This window comes from Amphiura filiformis, chromosome 17, assembly GCF_039555335.1.
Source record: "Amphiura filiformis chromosome 17, Afil_fr2py, whole genome shotgun sequence".
NCBI classification, from domain to species: domain Eukaryota; kingdom Metazoa; phylum Echinodermata; class Ophiuroidea; order Amphilepidida; family Amphiuridae; genus Amphiura; species Amphiura filiformis.
In genome coordinates, this window is record NC_092644.1 from 56,609,018 (window position 1) to 56,626,795 (window position 17,778).

The window sequence follows — 17,778 nt, forward strand, 5'->3', positions numbered from 1 at the left end:
CTTTAGTAGGTAGGTCACAGACTGGTCACCAGACAGATAAAACAGTTATTGCTTTCTCTGGAAGACTCCAATGCAAATTTGCATCTGTTTGCACCCCATGTCCACACCATTATTTTTTTAGGTAGCAATTACAGCTTACGTCCCTTTACAGTGTACGCAATTTGAGCTGAAAATTTGACTCATTTCTTTAGGGATCGTCCATAATTTTTGCCATTTTCACTTTTTACCTCTTCCCCCCTCGAGTTATGCACAAATAAAATGGCGAAAGATTTGCCATGAGTAATACTGATAAATAGATATCCAAATACTCTGTGGAGTCTGTGGATCAGGGTTTTCTTTAACGCACAAAACACGCGTATTTACGCGTTCAGGCACTTTTCTGAACATTTTAAATCCATAGCACCAAAGTCCAATGCGTACAAAATCTTGAAAACGTACGCGTTCAGATATTGCAAGATTTGAATAGAGAAACACCCGATATTGTGCATTTATTCTCGGCATTTGGCATTTAGGACCTATACTCCCGATATGTATATAGGCCCATCGACTCTCTAAAATTGTATAGTGTCAGTTTGAAATCTTGCAAATTGGGTTCGGGTCCTTTTTCTGTTTAAATGATGCACCAAATATTTCTTCAATTGGACTTTAATTTTGCAAAATTTTCCAGGGGGGAACTTCCCCTCACTCAGATATCCCCATGCGTAGTGGATAAACAAGTGACCATTTTTGCTTCTGCTTTTGACATTTGCCAATTTAGGCCCTATGTTTTAACACAATTTATAGGTCTAATGGGGAAAACGTGACAACGAAAGGCTTTATGGACCGTCATTTCACAATTTTCGGCTTTTCAACTGTTCAAACTTAAATTTTACACAGTAATAGTGCCAAAATGGTCCACCAAATCACTTCAATTAGGTCTTCATTTTGCAAAATATTCCAAGTTATTATCTAAGGGGGGAACATCACCCTGCATAGTTGATAAACAAATGGCCACTTTCACTTCTGTTTTCGACATTTGCCAATTTATGTTTAACACAATTTATAGGCCTACCATAATAGGGACAACTTGCCGTCCACGAAAGGCTCCATGGACTGCTCATTTCACAAATGTTCGGCATTTTTAAACTAAAATTTTATACATTAAGGGATTAGCGTTTATTGCGTTTCGACAGTATTTTTTGTGGGACATGAGAGCACCTCAGACCTATCGAATTGCAATCTGAATACGAAGCATGTCTTTCTGATATCAAATAATTTTCATTTTTGAAAATCACAATATAATAAAATTTTATGACAAATTATAAAAATTTGATATTTTTCAAATTTTGATATATAACAGTCCTCGAAGTAATTATATAAATCTAATGATATATTCTTAAAGTGTATGTAGCAGTAGGAGGAAAAGCCGACGGTCAATTGAAAATTTTGACCTTTCATATTGAAGATATGGATTTTTTTCCCAAAAGACCTAATTTTTTTGGTGTTTTGGGAAAAAAAAATCCATATCTTCAATACGAAAGGTCAAAATTTTCAATTGATCGTCGGCTTTTCATCCCACCTACATACACTTTAAGTATAAATCATCAGATTTATAAAGTTTACTTCAAGTACTGTTAAATATCAAAAATATCAATTTTAATGATTTGCCATAAAATGTGTATTAAATTGCGAATTTCAATATGTCTGATGTGCTCTAATGTCCCAAAATAAATACTGTCCAAACGTTGTTTTGAAGTACAGTGAATCCAGCACCTTTTGGAGAAAGAATAAGTTTATGGTACAAAAATGTTTGCCATTTTGAAGCTAAACTGTTAATTTGCACTTTTGGGGCTAAATGGCCAAATATGAGGTTAATTTGGTCAAAAACCCACGTACAGGCGTCAACATTGGGGGATGATTGTATGGACAATCCCCCTGGCAAAATATTGGGGGAGATTCCCCCACCCCCTCCGGATCTACGCCTATGGCTCCAAAAACACACATATTGTTAAAAATGTCTTCAAAAATAATATTATAAAAATACCCGTTGGGCAATGTTTTGACTCCTTCAGAGGAAAAATTCACAATTGAAAGGGTCAAAAAAATTTGAAAATACCCCTTCAGCAAAATGCTTAAAGAAAACCCTGCTGTGGATACCTCAGTACGGGTGTATACAATGCTACTTTAGTGCGGGAGGAGTGGGGGAGCACCCACTATATAAATCAAAATTAAACTATGACAATAACACAAAGGTCTCCTTGCAGCAACTTTATTTTCTTCCCCCATGTCAGACTAACTTTTGGATCAAATTAAACACCATTTATTCCCATTGGCATGTGTGGCAGCTATTTCTTGGTCTACAAGACTTCCATAATAAAACATAAAAAACAATATTACTTATCAAACAAACTATCCGAAATCAAGGTGTACATCCTTTCTTGCATCACAAACCCAGTGAGGGGGCCGGGTTTCTCAAATTTTGTAACATAGGTATGTATATGACTAGGTCTTCAAAAATTTACCCAGAATTAAAAGTGTGTTTGATGAAAATGAGACTCAAATTTATGCCAACTTTTTGTTTTTGATGGTTTGATAAAGTAAGAGAAAATAAAAACCCCTTTAAAAGGGAGTGCTCAGGCATGATTGGAACACATGGTTGTGCAATGTAGGTCGTTGATGTTGAATGAGGCCGCGTTTCTTATAATTAGGGCTAATGATACTGTTTTATAATGTAGGCCTACATAAGATTAAGATATCAGATTGTGAAGATCCTTAAGCATTTTGATTAAAAGGGTAAATATAACGTTCCACTAGGTGATTACCTCTTCAATATAAAAGAGACTGCATATCTACTAATGTAGAGACTGTTGGGATATGTATATGGTCGTATCCAACCAAAAGTGTCCACGGGCCAAAAATAAAAGTCCGAAATAAAAATGTCTCCACAATTTTTTCCTTTTGCCCATTGATTGATGACATATTGGCCTTATAGGAACCAAAAGTGCCATTACTAATCTTGAAAAATAAATCCAGGACGTGTGATAGTAAATGTGATATCAAAACCCAATGTTACCTACTGAATACCACTAGGATGCTTTCACTATCGCAATACTAATCAACCTAAAACAAGTGGAATATTCCCATTAACGCTTTTTTCGTGTAATGTAGACCACAGGGTGTCAGGAAAATGCTAGCTCACCCAAAAAATATTTGTTTTTGTTTTTATAACGCGATCAATATGATCTTAGTCAATTTATGCTAGGTTATTTTTGAAAATGAAGTTTAGGTCAGTTTCTGTATTTTATTTATCAAATGAGTATGAATCAATTTACACATTGTATAAGAACGAGTGGGATATATGTTTTCAGGAAAATTTGGAATTATACGCGTACACCTAATGCTTTATAAAATGAAAAGGTGAAGAAACCCGGGTATTCGTAGGTAACATGAGCGATTTAACAATATCTATATTGAGTTTAGAGGTTTAAATTTTGCTATTATGGTAATGAATTAATAAAATGGTAGTTTTAGATCTGTTTCAGATGGTACGTCCAAATGAATAAATGCTATTACCTTAGATCAAAAATTTTGATGCTTTTAGCAAGATTTTGAACACTTCATTTTGATATACAAGTAGTTAATCAGCAATTTTACATAATAAATAATTGTTGAATGAATCCGTATATGGGTAATAATAGTGTCCTGGGGTACCGCTTAAAGTTTTTGACAATTAATTTCCATTGGTATGGACACTTCATTACACATGGCACGTATTATGCTGTATTCGTAAGTAACATTTCAGTATTTGTAGGTAAGAATTAGACTTTTGGTGGATATCGCAATCAAAACTTCATTTTATAAAGCACTTTGAATGTATTATTTTCTTTATGTGCGTTTATTGATACTTGAGACCCTATCATGTATTAATAATGTCGGTTCACAGCGTTGAAAGAGGATTGAAGTAAGAAACAAAGGCACTAAAGTGACTTTAATTTGCTTAATTGCACACAAATCGCTTAAAACCGTTATTGCAGACTTGTGAAGTCCATCTTGGAGTCAGTTACGTCTTGTGGCCTTTCCTTTGAGGGCAACTACAATTAGCTTTATACCAGGGTCCATCACTGTGTTGTCTAGATCATGAGACAATGAGAACAGTCGTTTTTTCCATTTTAACTATTGTTTACTATTCTCTCAGTTTGTGGAAATGACACAGCTTTTAACATGTATTCGGAGGTAATGCATATTTTTTACCAAACCTACCTTTGTGCCATTTAGAATTTCTGGCAGCTAAACACGATAATAAAGATGTCTGAATGCAATGCATTTCACTATTGGACATATCAAAGCTTTTATTAATTGCGCATTTATTAGTGATTTCCATTTTTAAAGATATATCTAGTGCTATGAAAAATTGTATTCGTAGGTAATGTAAAAAATACCACTCAAAAAATTATCACAAAAATTCATAATTATGTACAAATATGTGAAAAATTGAACAGGCAATCTTTGAATACACACCTTTCAGGAAATCAATTTAGATTCAATCCAATGACTTCTTTTCATAATAGAATTTAGATGTTTTTAAAAACACTTTAAGAAATATTTTGAAAAAATGGGTAAAAATAGCATGTTTTGGGGTCTCTGTGTCTAAGTTTTTCACAGAAGGGGTCTTATTATATTGCGTGAAATACAAGTTGTTGGGCAAAAAGATGTAAAATGTTGAGCAAAGTTTTCGATCATGCGCACTGTTGTCTTTTCATTGAACAACAGTTGGTCAACATTCGCGCGGTGCGGTTCTGGAAAGCACATTTTCGATCTTATCGTAAAATGGCGGATGACATGGGTGCTGGCAGAGTGGGGGCTGGCACAGCTAATTGACACCTTTAAAGGTGAGTTTTCTCTAAATTAATTATAAATACATATATTATGACACAGTGTTACTTGCCTCATTTCATTCTGACCACTGTGTATGAAAAATACTGAGAAATTTAGTGAAGTTGTTTTATTTACATGTACGAGTCAGACACTTTCGTGATATGCATGCATAGCCATGCATGCATGATGGCAGTCTGCACTGAGCAGTTAATAAGCTTACGTATCAGTTCGTATTAATCAATCAAGTATTTGAAAATAACTTCACTAAATTTCTCAGTATGTTTTCATACACAGTGGTCAGAATGAAATGAGGCAAGTAACACCGTATAATATTGTATGTATTTATAATTAATTTAGAGAAAACTCACCTCACAATTGAAAAATATTTGCCCAACTAATTTGGCAAATATTTTGCTTAATAATTAAGCAAAAAATAAACCAACATATGAACCAATAATGTGTAAAATGCCCAACAGTTTAATCAAATTTTGTCCAACAATTGGTGCAATCAACTATTTGCCCAACAGTTTTATTAAATATTGCCCAACATTTAGTGAAAAATATTTACCCAACTATGTTGGTCAAATATTTTGCTTAACAGTTATGCAAAAATAAACCAACATATGAACCAATACCGTGTAAAAATGCCCAACAGTTTGTTCAAATTTTGAACAATAATTGGTAAAACAAATTGCCCAACTGTGTTGGGTAAATACTTTGCCCAATATTTGAGCAAGTTTTTGTAAACCAACTGTTGGTCATAATTTTTATACAACTCTTGTTGGTCAAATTTTGACCAACTGTTTCATGTGTTGTATATAGACCAAACTGTTGGTCATTTTTTTGACCAACATTATTTGCAGTGTGGGTATTTGGTATTGTACGTATTGGCCATGCACACTGACCTAGCTGGCAAACAAAATCTGAAGTTCATGAGCATGTAATTTACTAACTTGAACTTCCAGACCACTATCAATCTGTCAACACCTATGATTATTGAAACTAATATCATCCCCAGGTAAAAACCCCCTCCACTATGGGCTACAGAACACAGTTCAAAGGTCAACAGCAAACACAGCAAAATAGGTCACAACCAATAGGCCTGATATGTATTGTCCCATTTCACTGTGTTAGCTATGTGACAAAACATCTCAGGTATTGCAAACTATTCCTTATTGGAATTGTTCTTTTTTGTTTTCATCCATGCGTAGTCATAGATAGGTTAAACTATATATTTTCTGAATCCTTATGACCAGAAGAATGTTTTAGACTTGATTTTCACAAAATTTGAGCAACTTTGAATTTTGACCCCAGTATAAACTTTGACCTCGGAATTATGGGGTTGCACATAAGACTAACGTTGAGTATACCAATTCTGCTGCTTGTATCACCTTGGACTGAATTGATTCACTAATCTGCAATACTAATCAATCATTCGATCATTAACTTTGTGCATAACTTAAAATGGCAAAAATTATGGATGGCCCCTAAGGAAAATATCCTGCCCTTAGAGATAGAAAACCTCAAACGTGGTCTGGATGGGAGGGACATTTTCCTCGATCCTCTCCAAGTATCTACAGACAAATAGTGACAATTTAAACACAACAAACCAAATATCACAATTACCCAATTGAACAGAGAAAGCCCATTGGTTGAACAGGGAAAAACGATTGGCATTGTAAACAACACCTTAGCAACGCAAGGACCAACCATTCTCTGCTGGGGTAAATTGGTTTCATTTAGACAAGCTAACTAAAACCTTTTATGGTTTTAATAAAATAAATTAAAATAAAATAAATAAATATTTATTTATTGATATAAATAAATGAATAAATATACAAAAGAGGTTTCTTGTTAATAGTTACAGCATCATTGTTCCAAATGATTTGAACGTTAAAGTCAAATATATAGACCCGTGTGCCTTATATAGAGTTGGAAAAATCTTTCTTTAGCAAGCTATATTAGTTTGAAACACTAATTAATGTTAACCCTAAAAATTCTCACAGGCAAAGTTCAGGTCTGTAAAAACTTTACACTAGAAGATACAATTTCATGCCTAATTTCAATGCCAGGATTTTTTTTAAAGGTATATCCAAGCACTTTGGTTTTATCTGACATTATTGAAAAAAAAAAAACTATTATTGTTTTTTATTTGATCAAGAAAATTAATTTCAAAGCAAAAACTTGTATCTCAGAATTGTGTTGATTTCAGCATATATCGATCTACTTCCAGCACGACTATGCATAATACAGTATGGTCGGTAGCGTTCTGAGTGAAGTGGAATGTTTTCAGGACCGGATTTACCTTTTGGGGACCGGGGCCAGGCCAAAATTTGGAGGCCCCAAAGTCACCGTGAGAAGGCATGTGCAGATTGTGCCCTTAAAGCCATATTATAACATTTGCTGAGGAGGATGCCCTCACTGATTTTTTTTAATTAATTTTTTACACAATTATATTGTACTTTATTAAACCAATAGACTCTAGGTGCTGTAGTTTTGTCAAAATCCGAGATTTTGAATAAAATGCTGGAACCGGCGTTTTATTATTACGATGGAATTATTAGTCAAACGCATACACGCTGTTCATAACACACAGTACGTACACAGCGTGCGGGACGGTGATCTACACAACAAAGGGTCGTACCATAACATGACCGAAGGGGCTACATATGCGCTGGTAGTAAATTCCAATTTTCTTTGCTTTGCCATAGTTGTTCGGCTTAAAAATAAAAGGGGATATATCTGACAGTAAAAACTAACATTTTATGGCAAAGAAATGCTAATCTATTTTGTATGAAAATGTTATAATATGGCTTTAAGGTTGGTCTGAACCCTGGAATTATGGAAACTTTCGGGCCTCATAACTTCTAAATTGTTTGTCTAAAGTATATAAAAGTATACATATTTAGAATGGCAAAGACTGGATAAGTTCAAATTGAGGTCAAATTTGGGCCAAAATGGCACTTTTGGCCCAAAATCCCCAAAATAACGGTTTTGGCCCACTTCTTTTTTGTGCACCATAACAAAAAAATTCTTGGGCCAAAATTTAATTTTATTAATTTTAAAAACTAGATCAAAATATCTAGGACCCGTTTTTTTTTTTTTTTGAATTTTGACCAATTTCACCAAAAATATTTTAAATTTGTGCCAAAATCGGGCTTTTTTATGATTTTTTTGAAAAATCAACATTTTTTGACCATTTTTGGGGCAAATTTCTCAAAGTTAGTCGAAATTCAAAAAAATGAAAAAACGGGTCCTAGATATTTTGATCTAGTTTTTAAAAATTAATAAAAACAAAATTTTGGCCCAAGAAGTTTTTTGTTATGGTGCACAAAAAAAGTGTGGGCCAAAACCATTATTTTAGGGATTTTGGCCAAAAAAGTGCCATTTTGGCCCAAATTTGACCTCACAGCTGAACTTATCAAGTCTTTGCCATTCTAAATATGTATACTTTATATACTTTAGACCAACAATTTAGAAGTTATGAGGCCCGGAAGTTTCCATAATTCCAGGGTTCAGACCAACCTTAAGTGGCCAAGTTTTGGTTTACGTATACTATTGACAGTGGCGGCGGAAGCATTTAAATTGAATTTAGATAAAGACAAGCATATATTGTTCAGATTTTACAATTAATATGAGCACCAAGTGCACGAAAAAATTCAATTTCAGACCATTTTAACCAAAAATGAACATAAAAATTGCTATATAAAGGTCATGAAGCGGGCAAAATTGTGCAATTTTACCATATTTTGGCCAAAACATGGTTGTTTTCATAGGCATAGATCCCGGGGGATGGGGGGATAAATCCCTACAGTATTTTGCCAGGGGGGGGATGGTCCATACATTCATCCCCTCAATGTTGATGCCTGTATGTGGGTTTCTGACCAAATTAACCTCATATTTGACCATTTTATCCCCCTAAGTGCCAATTTTTTGCTTGTGCACAAAATTTCATCAATTTAGCTTAAATATGCCAAAAATTTTTGCGCGCTTCGCGTGCATTTGTAATATAAACTTATTTTGTCACCAAAAGGTGCTGCATTCATTATACTTCAAGAATTTTTTTCCAGCTCCATCCCCCCAATCAGTGTGGTAAATAAGCAAAAATGACCACGGGCCATTTGGGCCCTTGTTCTTGAATCTTTAGGGGCCCTCACAAACTTTTGCGGGCCCGAATAAATTGAGAGTGGAAAATGAACACATTTTTTGAAAAAATCAGCATTTAAAATGAATCTCCATTATGAATTAGTGTAGTATGGACGATGTCTTGGAAGATTTATTGTATTTTCAGTCCCGTTTTTCAGTAAGCTTAAATTTATTTAATTATTTACTTATTTTTTCATGGGCTAGTCGGGCCCTCATGGCACATTTGCGTCGTGCCCGCATTGATTTTCATGGGCTATGGGCCTCCGGGCCCGCCTTATTTACCACGCTGCCCCCAATGTCAAATAGAAATCTACGCCACTGGTTGTTTTGCGGATGCGCGGGGCAAGTTTGGGGGCCCCCAAATTTTGGGGGCCTTGGGCCCATCTGGCCCAATGGTAAATCTGGCCCTGAATGTTTTCCAGCAAACAATACTAAAATTGTGTAATGTTTTGATCCAAGAAGCATTGAAAAACATCTCAACATGAAAAATGTTCATACCACCTCTTTCATAATCTGCAATAATAGTATTCAGAACATTGTGTTGAGTTTCTTTACAAGTTGCTTATGAAAGTTAAGAACTGGAGCAATGTATGAAAATTGTGAAGCTAACATTAACAATTATGTTTTGACAATCAAATTTCTACCAACCATAGATACACTTTGTTTCTGAATTATTGAAGTATTGAAATTATTCTAAATGTGATAAGATGGTCAAGAAATCCATCTGGATCCAGAGATTGGGCATCTATGAACAGAACTGATGGAACATTCAAATGAAGACACCTTTATGATGTATTAATTTTCTCTAGAGATGATGGTGTTACTTTAATAATAACAAACAGGTCTAGGTCCTCTTCTCCTTCCATATTTTCAAAGTCCATTTGATGATGAGCAGGTTGGCCAGTGCCACTGCCATTCCTTTGTAAATTTTGCACATTAGGATGCCGACTTGAGTTGTTGGAAAGACTTTTACCAGAGCATGCAGATGTTTCCCTGTCATGCTGTGCTGTAACAAAAATAGAAAACAATCAAAATAAAAAAATAATAATAATAATAATTACCAAAAATAAGTGCACCCTGTATCTACTACATGTTTTCAAGTAGGGTTTGTCGGTCTGGTGTGTTTGTCTTTGTTTTTTACTGGAGGCTAAAATCCGGGGGCACTTCAATTTGAAATGGATATAGGTGTAGGGCTGGCACTTTCGCACTAAGGGGCATTCGGTGAGAGCAAAATGTAAAAAATACGGGTCATTGGGTGAGAACATGACCTTTTTTAAACAGAATCTTTGGGTGAGAGCGAAACAGCGCAACAGAAACCTCGAAAATCAATTTCTAGTTCTAAATGGCTTCAAATTTCTTTGTTTTTTCAAAATAAGTGACAAAATCAGTGACAAATGAAAGTTGCTGTTAAAATTGAACAAGTAAGGGTCTTTGGGTGACAGATCAAATGAAAAAATAGGGGTATTTTGAGAACTTAATATTTGATTGGCTATTTCAAATCAGGATATTTATGCTACAAATTCAATAAGACACTGTACCCGATACCATTTTGAAGCCTTTTCTAGGCCAAATGCTAATTTTGGTGATAAACAGGTCCAAGCAGGGGCACATAGCCAGGATTTATTTTGGGGAGAACTGATTTTGAAAAACCAGACTTTTAGTTTGGACCTTTTCCCTAAAATTTGGGCATTTTTGACCAAGAAAGTATAAAGAACCTAATTTTTTTGGCTCGCTAATGGGCAAATTGACTATGCCCCTGGGTCTAAGCCCATAGGCCAACTGCAAGTTTGTTTTGATATTGGGCCAAAGAAGTTTAATATCAAGTTACACATAAGTGAGGAATTTTCAACTTTCATCCGACTGACAAAAAAAAAGGAGATTTATAAAAACGAAGCGTCTGACAACGTGGGTGGATATATAGGCTTATTATAAATAGGCCTACAACAATATTTATTATAGGCAAATTTTGGTTGAAATCTCACAGAATGCATTTCGACTGACTACAACATTATACTCAGTGCCGTTTTAAGATGAAAACTAACCTTTTTGCATACAGATTTGGTTCACAAAAACTATACCGATTGATCTCAAGGTGGATTCATCAGTAAAGTCCAATTGAGTCAAACTTGTAGGCAGTGATGCCAACGCCACGCGTTAGGCGCACAATTGGGCTACTTGGCGATCACTTGCCGCTACTCAAAAAAGCATGCCGCTACTTGCCTAAAATTGGGATAGTTTTGCCAGTGTAAGGACGCGGCAGTAATTTGATGTATTCTCCTTTCAATTTAGCCGATTTATAAAGGTTTTGAGACTCTGAAGATCAAAATTGCCATTACAATGGGTTTGGTGACCATTTATTGATCGGTCCTTAACTTCCCATTAAGTACCGGAAGTTTGAAGTCAAGTGTTTTTCCGCCCAATTGGGTGATTTGCGTTCTAAATTCTGGTAAATCCACTCAAATATTTGGTACTGGGCACTTTTTTAGGAAGTTTAAAAATTGGGCTACTTGAGACTCATTTACCGCAGCTTGGTGAGCCAATGTGCCGCACCTTAGAGCTGAAAAGTTTTGGCAACACTGCTTGTAGGGGAGAGCAGGAAATGTTCTCCATGGGGGCAGGTATGCCCACCATGTGCTTCTCATCACTACAGCCATTGGGGAATTTGGTGAATGGTGATAACAAAATTAGATGACATAGGTCATCATAAACTTCTCATATAGGAACATGTTCACTGAACTATAGCCAAAACATAAAAATTACACCAAAATGTAAAATATTGCTGTATTAATAATGTTACATTTTCATCGATACATAATTACAGTGATTTTATGAAAATCTGCTTTGGGAACATATGGGACTTGTCAAAGATTTTGTTATAAACTTGTCATTCAATTTAGATTTTGCAGAAAAATACAAAAATGTGCACAAATGGGAACTTTTGTCCCTTTGAGGATAGGGCATGTTCGCCCCATGTTTTCCACTGGCTGACTTACCCCAAATACAGTGGCAGATTTAGGGAAGAGTTCCCTGTCAGCAAAATGCCCACTGAGCATTAGACCAGCCCAATTTTACCCAGATGTTTGCGCACACGAAAATTTACCGTTTCATACTAAAAAGCCTTAGAAGTTGGTACACACTGGGTAAATTTTCTGTGAAGTGCGCAAAAATTTGCAATTTTATACTATATATCGTGAGCATCATGATCACCGTGGTGCGAAGTGGTATACAGGTGGGATCCAGGTGCAATGACCGACAGGGTCCAGGGGCGGAGGCTCATTGGAGCTGGTGAATTTGACCTGCATGAATAATAAAATCTCTTGTAATATCTACTTAATGTCTGTACTGTTAATCAACATGGAAAACCCATCAGCTATTCGTGGGCTGTGCTGATGCAGGTATTGACATTGCTGGAATTCAAAAACATTGTCTCATTACACCAAGGCTAACTGATGAACTTTGTTCAGATGATAGGAACTGGTTTTTAATATTCAGTTCTGCTACTAAGCAAAAAGGCACGGAGGAGTGGATCTGGTCATGTCCAAGCACATTCACAGAGAGTCTTAAGAGTGTTGAAGCTGTTTCCGAGAGGATACTATTTGTAACATTCCATGGTAACCCTCAGCTTATCATCACTGTTGTATATGCACCCACTGAGTGCTCAACATCTTCTGACAAGGAGGAATTCTATTCATCTCTATCTGACCACCTGGATGGTATGAAAAGGCACAACATCCATCTCATCCTCAGCGATTTTAATGCCAGAGGAACAGATAGTCATCTTTCCTATCCTTGGGTCATTGGTCCATACTGCTACCATGATTCAACCATACTGCTACCATGATTCAACCAATGACAATGGTGACCGTCTGGTCAACATCTGGCCCAGATGAGTTTCCCTCAACCCAGGAACTGTCTCTGGATGGTATGAAAAGGCATAACATCCATCTCATCCTCAGTGATTTTATTGCCAGAGGAACAGATAGTCACCTTTCCCATACTTGGGTCCATACTGCTACCATGATTCAACCAATGACAATGGTGACCATCTGGTCAACATCTGGCCCAAATGAGTTTCCCCCAACCCAGGAACTGTCTCTGGACTTGGACCCATCCAGCTGGATCAACCCATGCATAGTTAGATCACCATCTAATAAACGGCAAGTGGGTAAATTCTCTCTGCAAATGTCGAGCATACAACTCAGTAGAAATGGACTCCGATCATCGTATTGTGAGTGTCCATCTACCTGCCAGTCTGCAAACAAGCAAAGAAAAACCTTGCAAGAGACCAAAATTCAACTGGAAGAAATTCTAAGATCCTGATGCAAAGGAGGAATTTCAGCTGGAGCTATCAGATTCCAGGTCTTGAACATGGATAACACCACACCCATCTCCGATAGGTATGAGACCTTTGAAACAGCAGTTTGTGAAGTTGCTGAGAAAGTTATTGGAAAGCATGAACCATGTGGACTGCCAAGTTGGGTATCAGATGCAACCATCAGACTTAAACTTGAAAGGGATGAGGCCAAAAAGTGGTACTCCATTTCAAAGTCTCGTCAATCTAGTGAAAGATGGAGGAACTTGAACACCAGCCTTAACAACTCTTATAAATCTGATGAGCTTGCTACCTTCAATAAGCAGATGGAAGACCACCTGGAAAATTATACACTTGCTTTCTGGGGAGGACTCAAGGAAAGGGGTAAAAGTAAAAAAGAGAGATGGATCAGCCCCAACCAGAGACCATGAACTGCTTGAGGAATGGAAGGAATATTTGAGCTCAGTCTTAACAACGACAGTGGCACAGCAGCTTCAGAACTTCCTGCACCAGCTGTTGAAGATCTTCCTATTATCACTGAGCTCCCAACTTGTGAAGAAGTAGTCGAAGCAATAGCAGCCATAAAGACAACAAGGCAGCAGCAATGGACTGCGCTATGACTGCTGAAATACTTCAGGAGGAGGTGATATCATGATTGATTCTCAAATTCTGTATGGAAGTATTCTCAACGCTGACACCGCCACGTCAATGGGTCACAAATGTAATCATTCCTCTACCAAAGAAAGGTGACCTTTCTCTTATGACAAACTACCATGGTATTTCGCTTATGTCCATTGCTGCAAAGGTGTACAACAAGATCCTTCTGAACAGAATTCGACATCACATTGATTTACTGAGAAGCAACCAGGCTGGCTTTAGATCAGGATGCAGCTGTGCTCAGCAAATACACATTTTGAGGAGGATCATGGATGGCTTCAAGGAGTACCAACTTTCCTTGACAGTCACTTTTGTGGACTTCAAATCTCTGTGCACAAGTAACAAAGTCATTCAAAGCAGATCAAATATAGACAACAAGTAGACTGCTAACATATCGTACGCTATTTTGTGCGGTTTGTATTGCAAGGAGATCACTGGCTTGTGCAACGTTATTTTGTGTGGTTTGCATAATTCATTGACCTACAATTTACTCATAGACTAATTTGCAGTCGTTTATAATTTTCTCCAGCCAGGGTCAACAGGATTGTTACTGTTTTTTGTTGTTTTTTAAAGGAATTTTTATTCTATAATGATAACGACACAATGCCATAATATAAATTGATTGAAAAAATGATACCCCCTTGCCCCCCCCCCTCCCCCAATTTAACATTGCAATTTAACATTGCATGTATGGCCTATAACATTGTGTGAGAGCATGGTTTTTGGCATTCAGGGAGACCAAAATGTACAGAATATGGGGTAATTGGTTGAGAGAGTAGATCCGTTTGGATCTAAATTATAAGGGGGGGGGGCATTGGGTGAGAATGACTTTTTAATGGGGTCTTTGTGTGAGAGCCTAAAGAAGCCTCGAAAATTGAATTTCTAGTTCAAAATGACTTCAAATGGCTTTGTCATTTCAAAGTCTTTGGGTGATAGATGGGGTCTTTGGTTTACACAGCATGTACTGGTAATGGGGTCTTTTTGGTGACAGCGATGGTGAAAAAGGGGGTCTTAATACTAATTGAAGCCATTTCTGGGACCATTTTGACACTATTATTGTGTAAAATATGAGTTTGAAAGAGCGGAAAATTTGTGAATGAACATGAGAGCTTATAATAAATTTTCCCATTCGTGGACAAGTTTTCAATATTATTGTATAAATTCAATTGCTTTAAACATAAAGTTCCGGGTATCCAAAGCATAAAGAAAAGGGTAACTTCTTTATACATATACGCAGGGGGTGTCTGAGGGGATGTTCCCCTCCGAAGTTGGAAAATTTGGCAAAATGAAGGACCAATTAAAGCCATTTGGTGGACAATTTTGACACTATTATTATGTAAAATTTTAGTCAGATAAAGTTCGGAACGTGAAAATGAAGGCCCAATCGAAGCCATTCGTGGACCATTATTCACTATTACTGTAGGCCTAATCATTCAAGTTATTACTTAAAACAATATAGGTAGGCCTAAAGTGTACGGGTGTCCGAAACAAAAGCGAAAATGGCCTACGTAGGGGTTTGTTTGTTTGTTTGTTTTATTTCTTCTTTTGCCTGGGTTACTCATTCAGTGGATGTTTTAAGGTATCCTCTGTTCTTCCATGAGGCCCAGGGTGTCTGAGGGGGGGGAATTTTGCAAAATGAAGGTCCACTTGAAGCCATTTGGTGCATCATTTTAACACCATAGGGCCCTCCGTATAATATCATTGCTTTAAACAAAAGGGCCCGAATTGAATTTGCAAAATTTTAAATGTTACACTGGTCCACTGACCATGCTGCCACTTTGAGACACACAATTAGGCCTACTAGAGTACTAAAGCATGCATGGATTGACGTCAGCATTGACTCCGTGTTAATACCAGGTGGACGGGCCCTGCTTAGGCCTATTAGAGCTTTATATCAGCGGGCTTGCAGTACTATGATTTTCACGTGCTTTTGGGCCGAGGACCTTCATGCAAGTGCCTAAAATAATCACAGGTGTAGGCCTATATCCCACACCTATAGGCCTTCGATCGACCCGACTGTGCAGTTTTTAGTCACACGGGCCTACTCAATTGTGCGTAATTTAACCTTTCTCTTCTCTTTTTCTGTTGAACAAACTTTAACAAAAACGTCACACAATGATACCAACTCTATTACATTTATTCCTGTTTATAAATAATAGCGACTACAAACACAATTATTGAGAAATAATTTTTAACAATGAAGGAAGGACGGACTGACGGACGGATCTTCAGACAGAAGCGTTCTTATAATCTTTACTCTATTTCATAGCGTACGATAAAAACATACACAATGATATCAATCATCATAACAGAGTGGTAAAACACACACAACTGCATCCAAACAAAGGGCTGGGATGCAACCACATACCCTCAACCACAATACCATGTGTGTTAAATGCCCGGGTTAGATGCACAGATATGGCTCCTGGGAGCCACACCCATGCATCCCACACAATGTGTACAATTAATAACAATCAATAGGTAAGTGCACCAACCATTACAAAATGTGAGAAACGAATAAAAACACAATTTCATAAATACCACAATTATTTGTGACACAGCAGAAACATCTCTGAGTTCACACAACAACTTCCCAACATGGCTGCTGGGAAGTAATTGTGTAAGCCCAACAATCATAAAATGAGAGGCCCACCATCACAACTCCAAGAAAGCAACAGCAGCTAGTGCACCTCACATAGCCCCCACCCACCAAACAATAATTACAAAATAAAAAACACCACATATAGCAATAAAGACACTTAAAGGAAAAAAAAAGATAAATCACAGTAAAAATATGATCACTGAGCAATATGGGATAGTCGGTGCACCTCACATACAAACTATACGTATGCATTCTTTAAAAATCAAAACATTGCACTAAAAGACACTTCTCTCAAGCACTACAATAAGCAGCATCAGAGGAAGTATGAGAGACCTACTGATATGTTTCCAAGTAGCCAGTCAATGGGCCTCACATAATTTCAGCACATGAGTAATAAAAAGCATAACATCATGAAAAAGTCCGAATGATACAACAACTCAGCAAGTAAACAATCATATATAAAGCAGAGCAGTTCATGCATTCTTTAAAAATCAGAACATTGCACAAAGGGATGCCCTCTCAGACGCATAATGTGTTGACAAAATATTTTGCACAAATTTTTCCCAAAAATAATATACAATACCATTTTCACAACATGTTTGATCTTTCGTAGTCTTTAGGGGTCCGTTATCAGGCGAAGTATATCCTTGCAAGATTTGGTTTGTCAAGTCTAGAAGCAGCCACCTTTTTTGTGCTCAACAAACATTGTTTTCTTTATTTTGTGGCCCTAACTATCGTCACTGTGCAAATAACAGCGACACCCACAAAACATAATGTTTGCTACGATGTCTGCAATGCAACGCCAAGCCCGGGTGCCAAGCAGGACGCGGAAAATGTACGCTTTGAAAACAGGTGCTTATATCAAGTCAAATCACCTGACGACAGAAAAACCTTAAAAAGAAAGACTTGGAATCCTGTGAATTTATGTCCCTACCTCTCTATAGATGACATACAAATGTTGATTCTTTAATTAGAATGTGATCCTCTTGATGTGCTCTAATCAACCCATACACCGCTTCATTTACCGCCACAAAGGTAAATGTACAACTGGCGTAGAGACCATGCTGCAGCGGCTCATACAAGATCTCCTTTAAGAATGTAAAAATACAAAAACAAGTTATACTAGACAGCAAAAGTAAAATGAACTTGAAGTAAAATAGATTTGGAAGCTTGAAGTTTATTTTAATTTTACTTATGTTTTTATATA

General features: G+C 36.8%; 1 protein-coding gene across 1 annotated transcript in view; it reads right to left on the bottom strand.

Annotated features, from left to right (window-relative positions):
- Positions 1-8,329: 8,329 nt before the first annotated feature.
- Positions 8,330-17,778, bottom strand: part of LOC140138017 (uncharacterized) — a 36,264-nt gene continuing 26,815 nt past the window's right edge. The window contains exons 8-9 of the mRNA XM_072159849.1: positions 17,506-17,659; positions 8,330-10,006 (exon numbers count right to left, since the gene is read on the bottom strand). Of these exons, the coding sequence (XP_072015950.1) occupies positions 17,510-17,659 (150 nt within the window). The 3' untranslated portion in view covers positions 8,330-10,006; positions 17,506-17,509. The remainder of the gene's footprint in view (positions 10,007-17,505; positions 17,660-17,778) is intronic.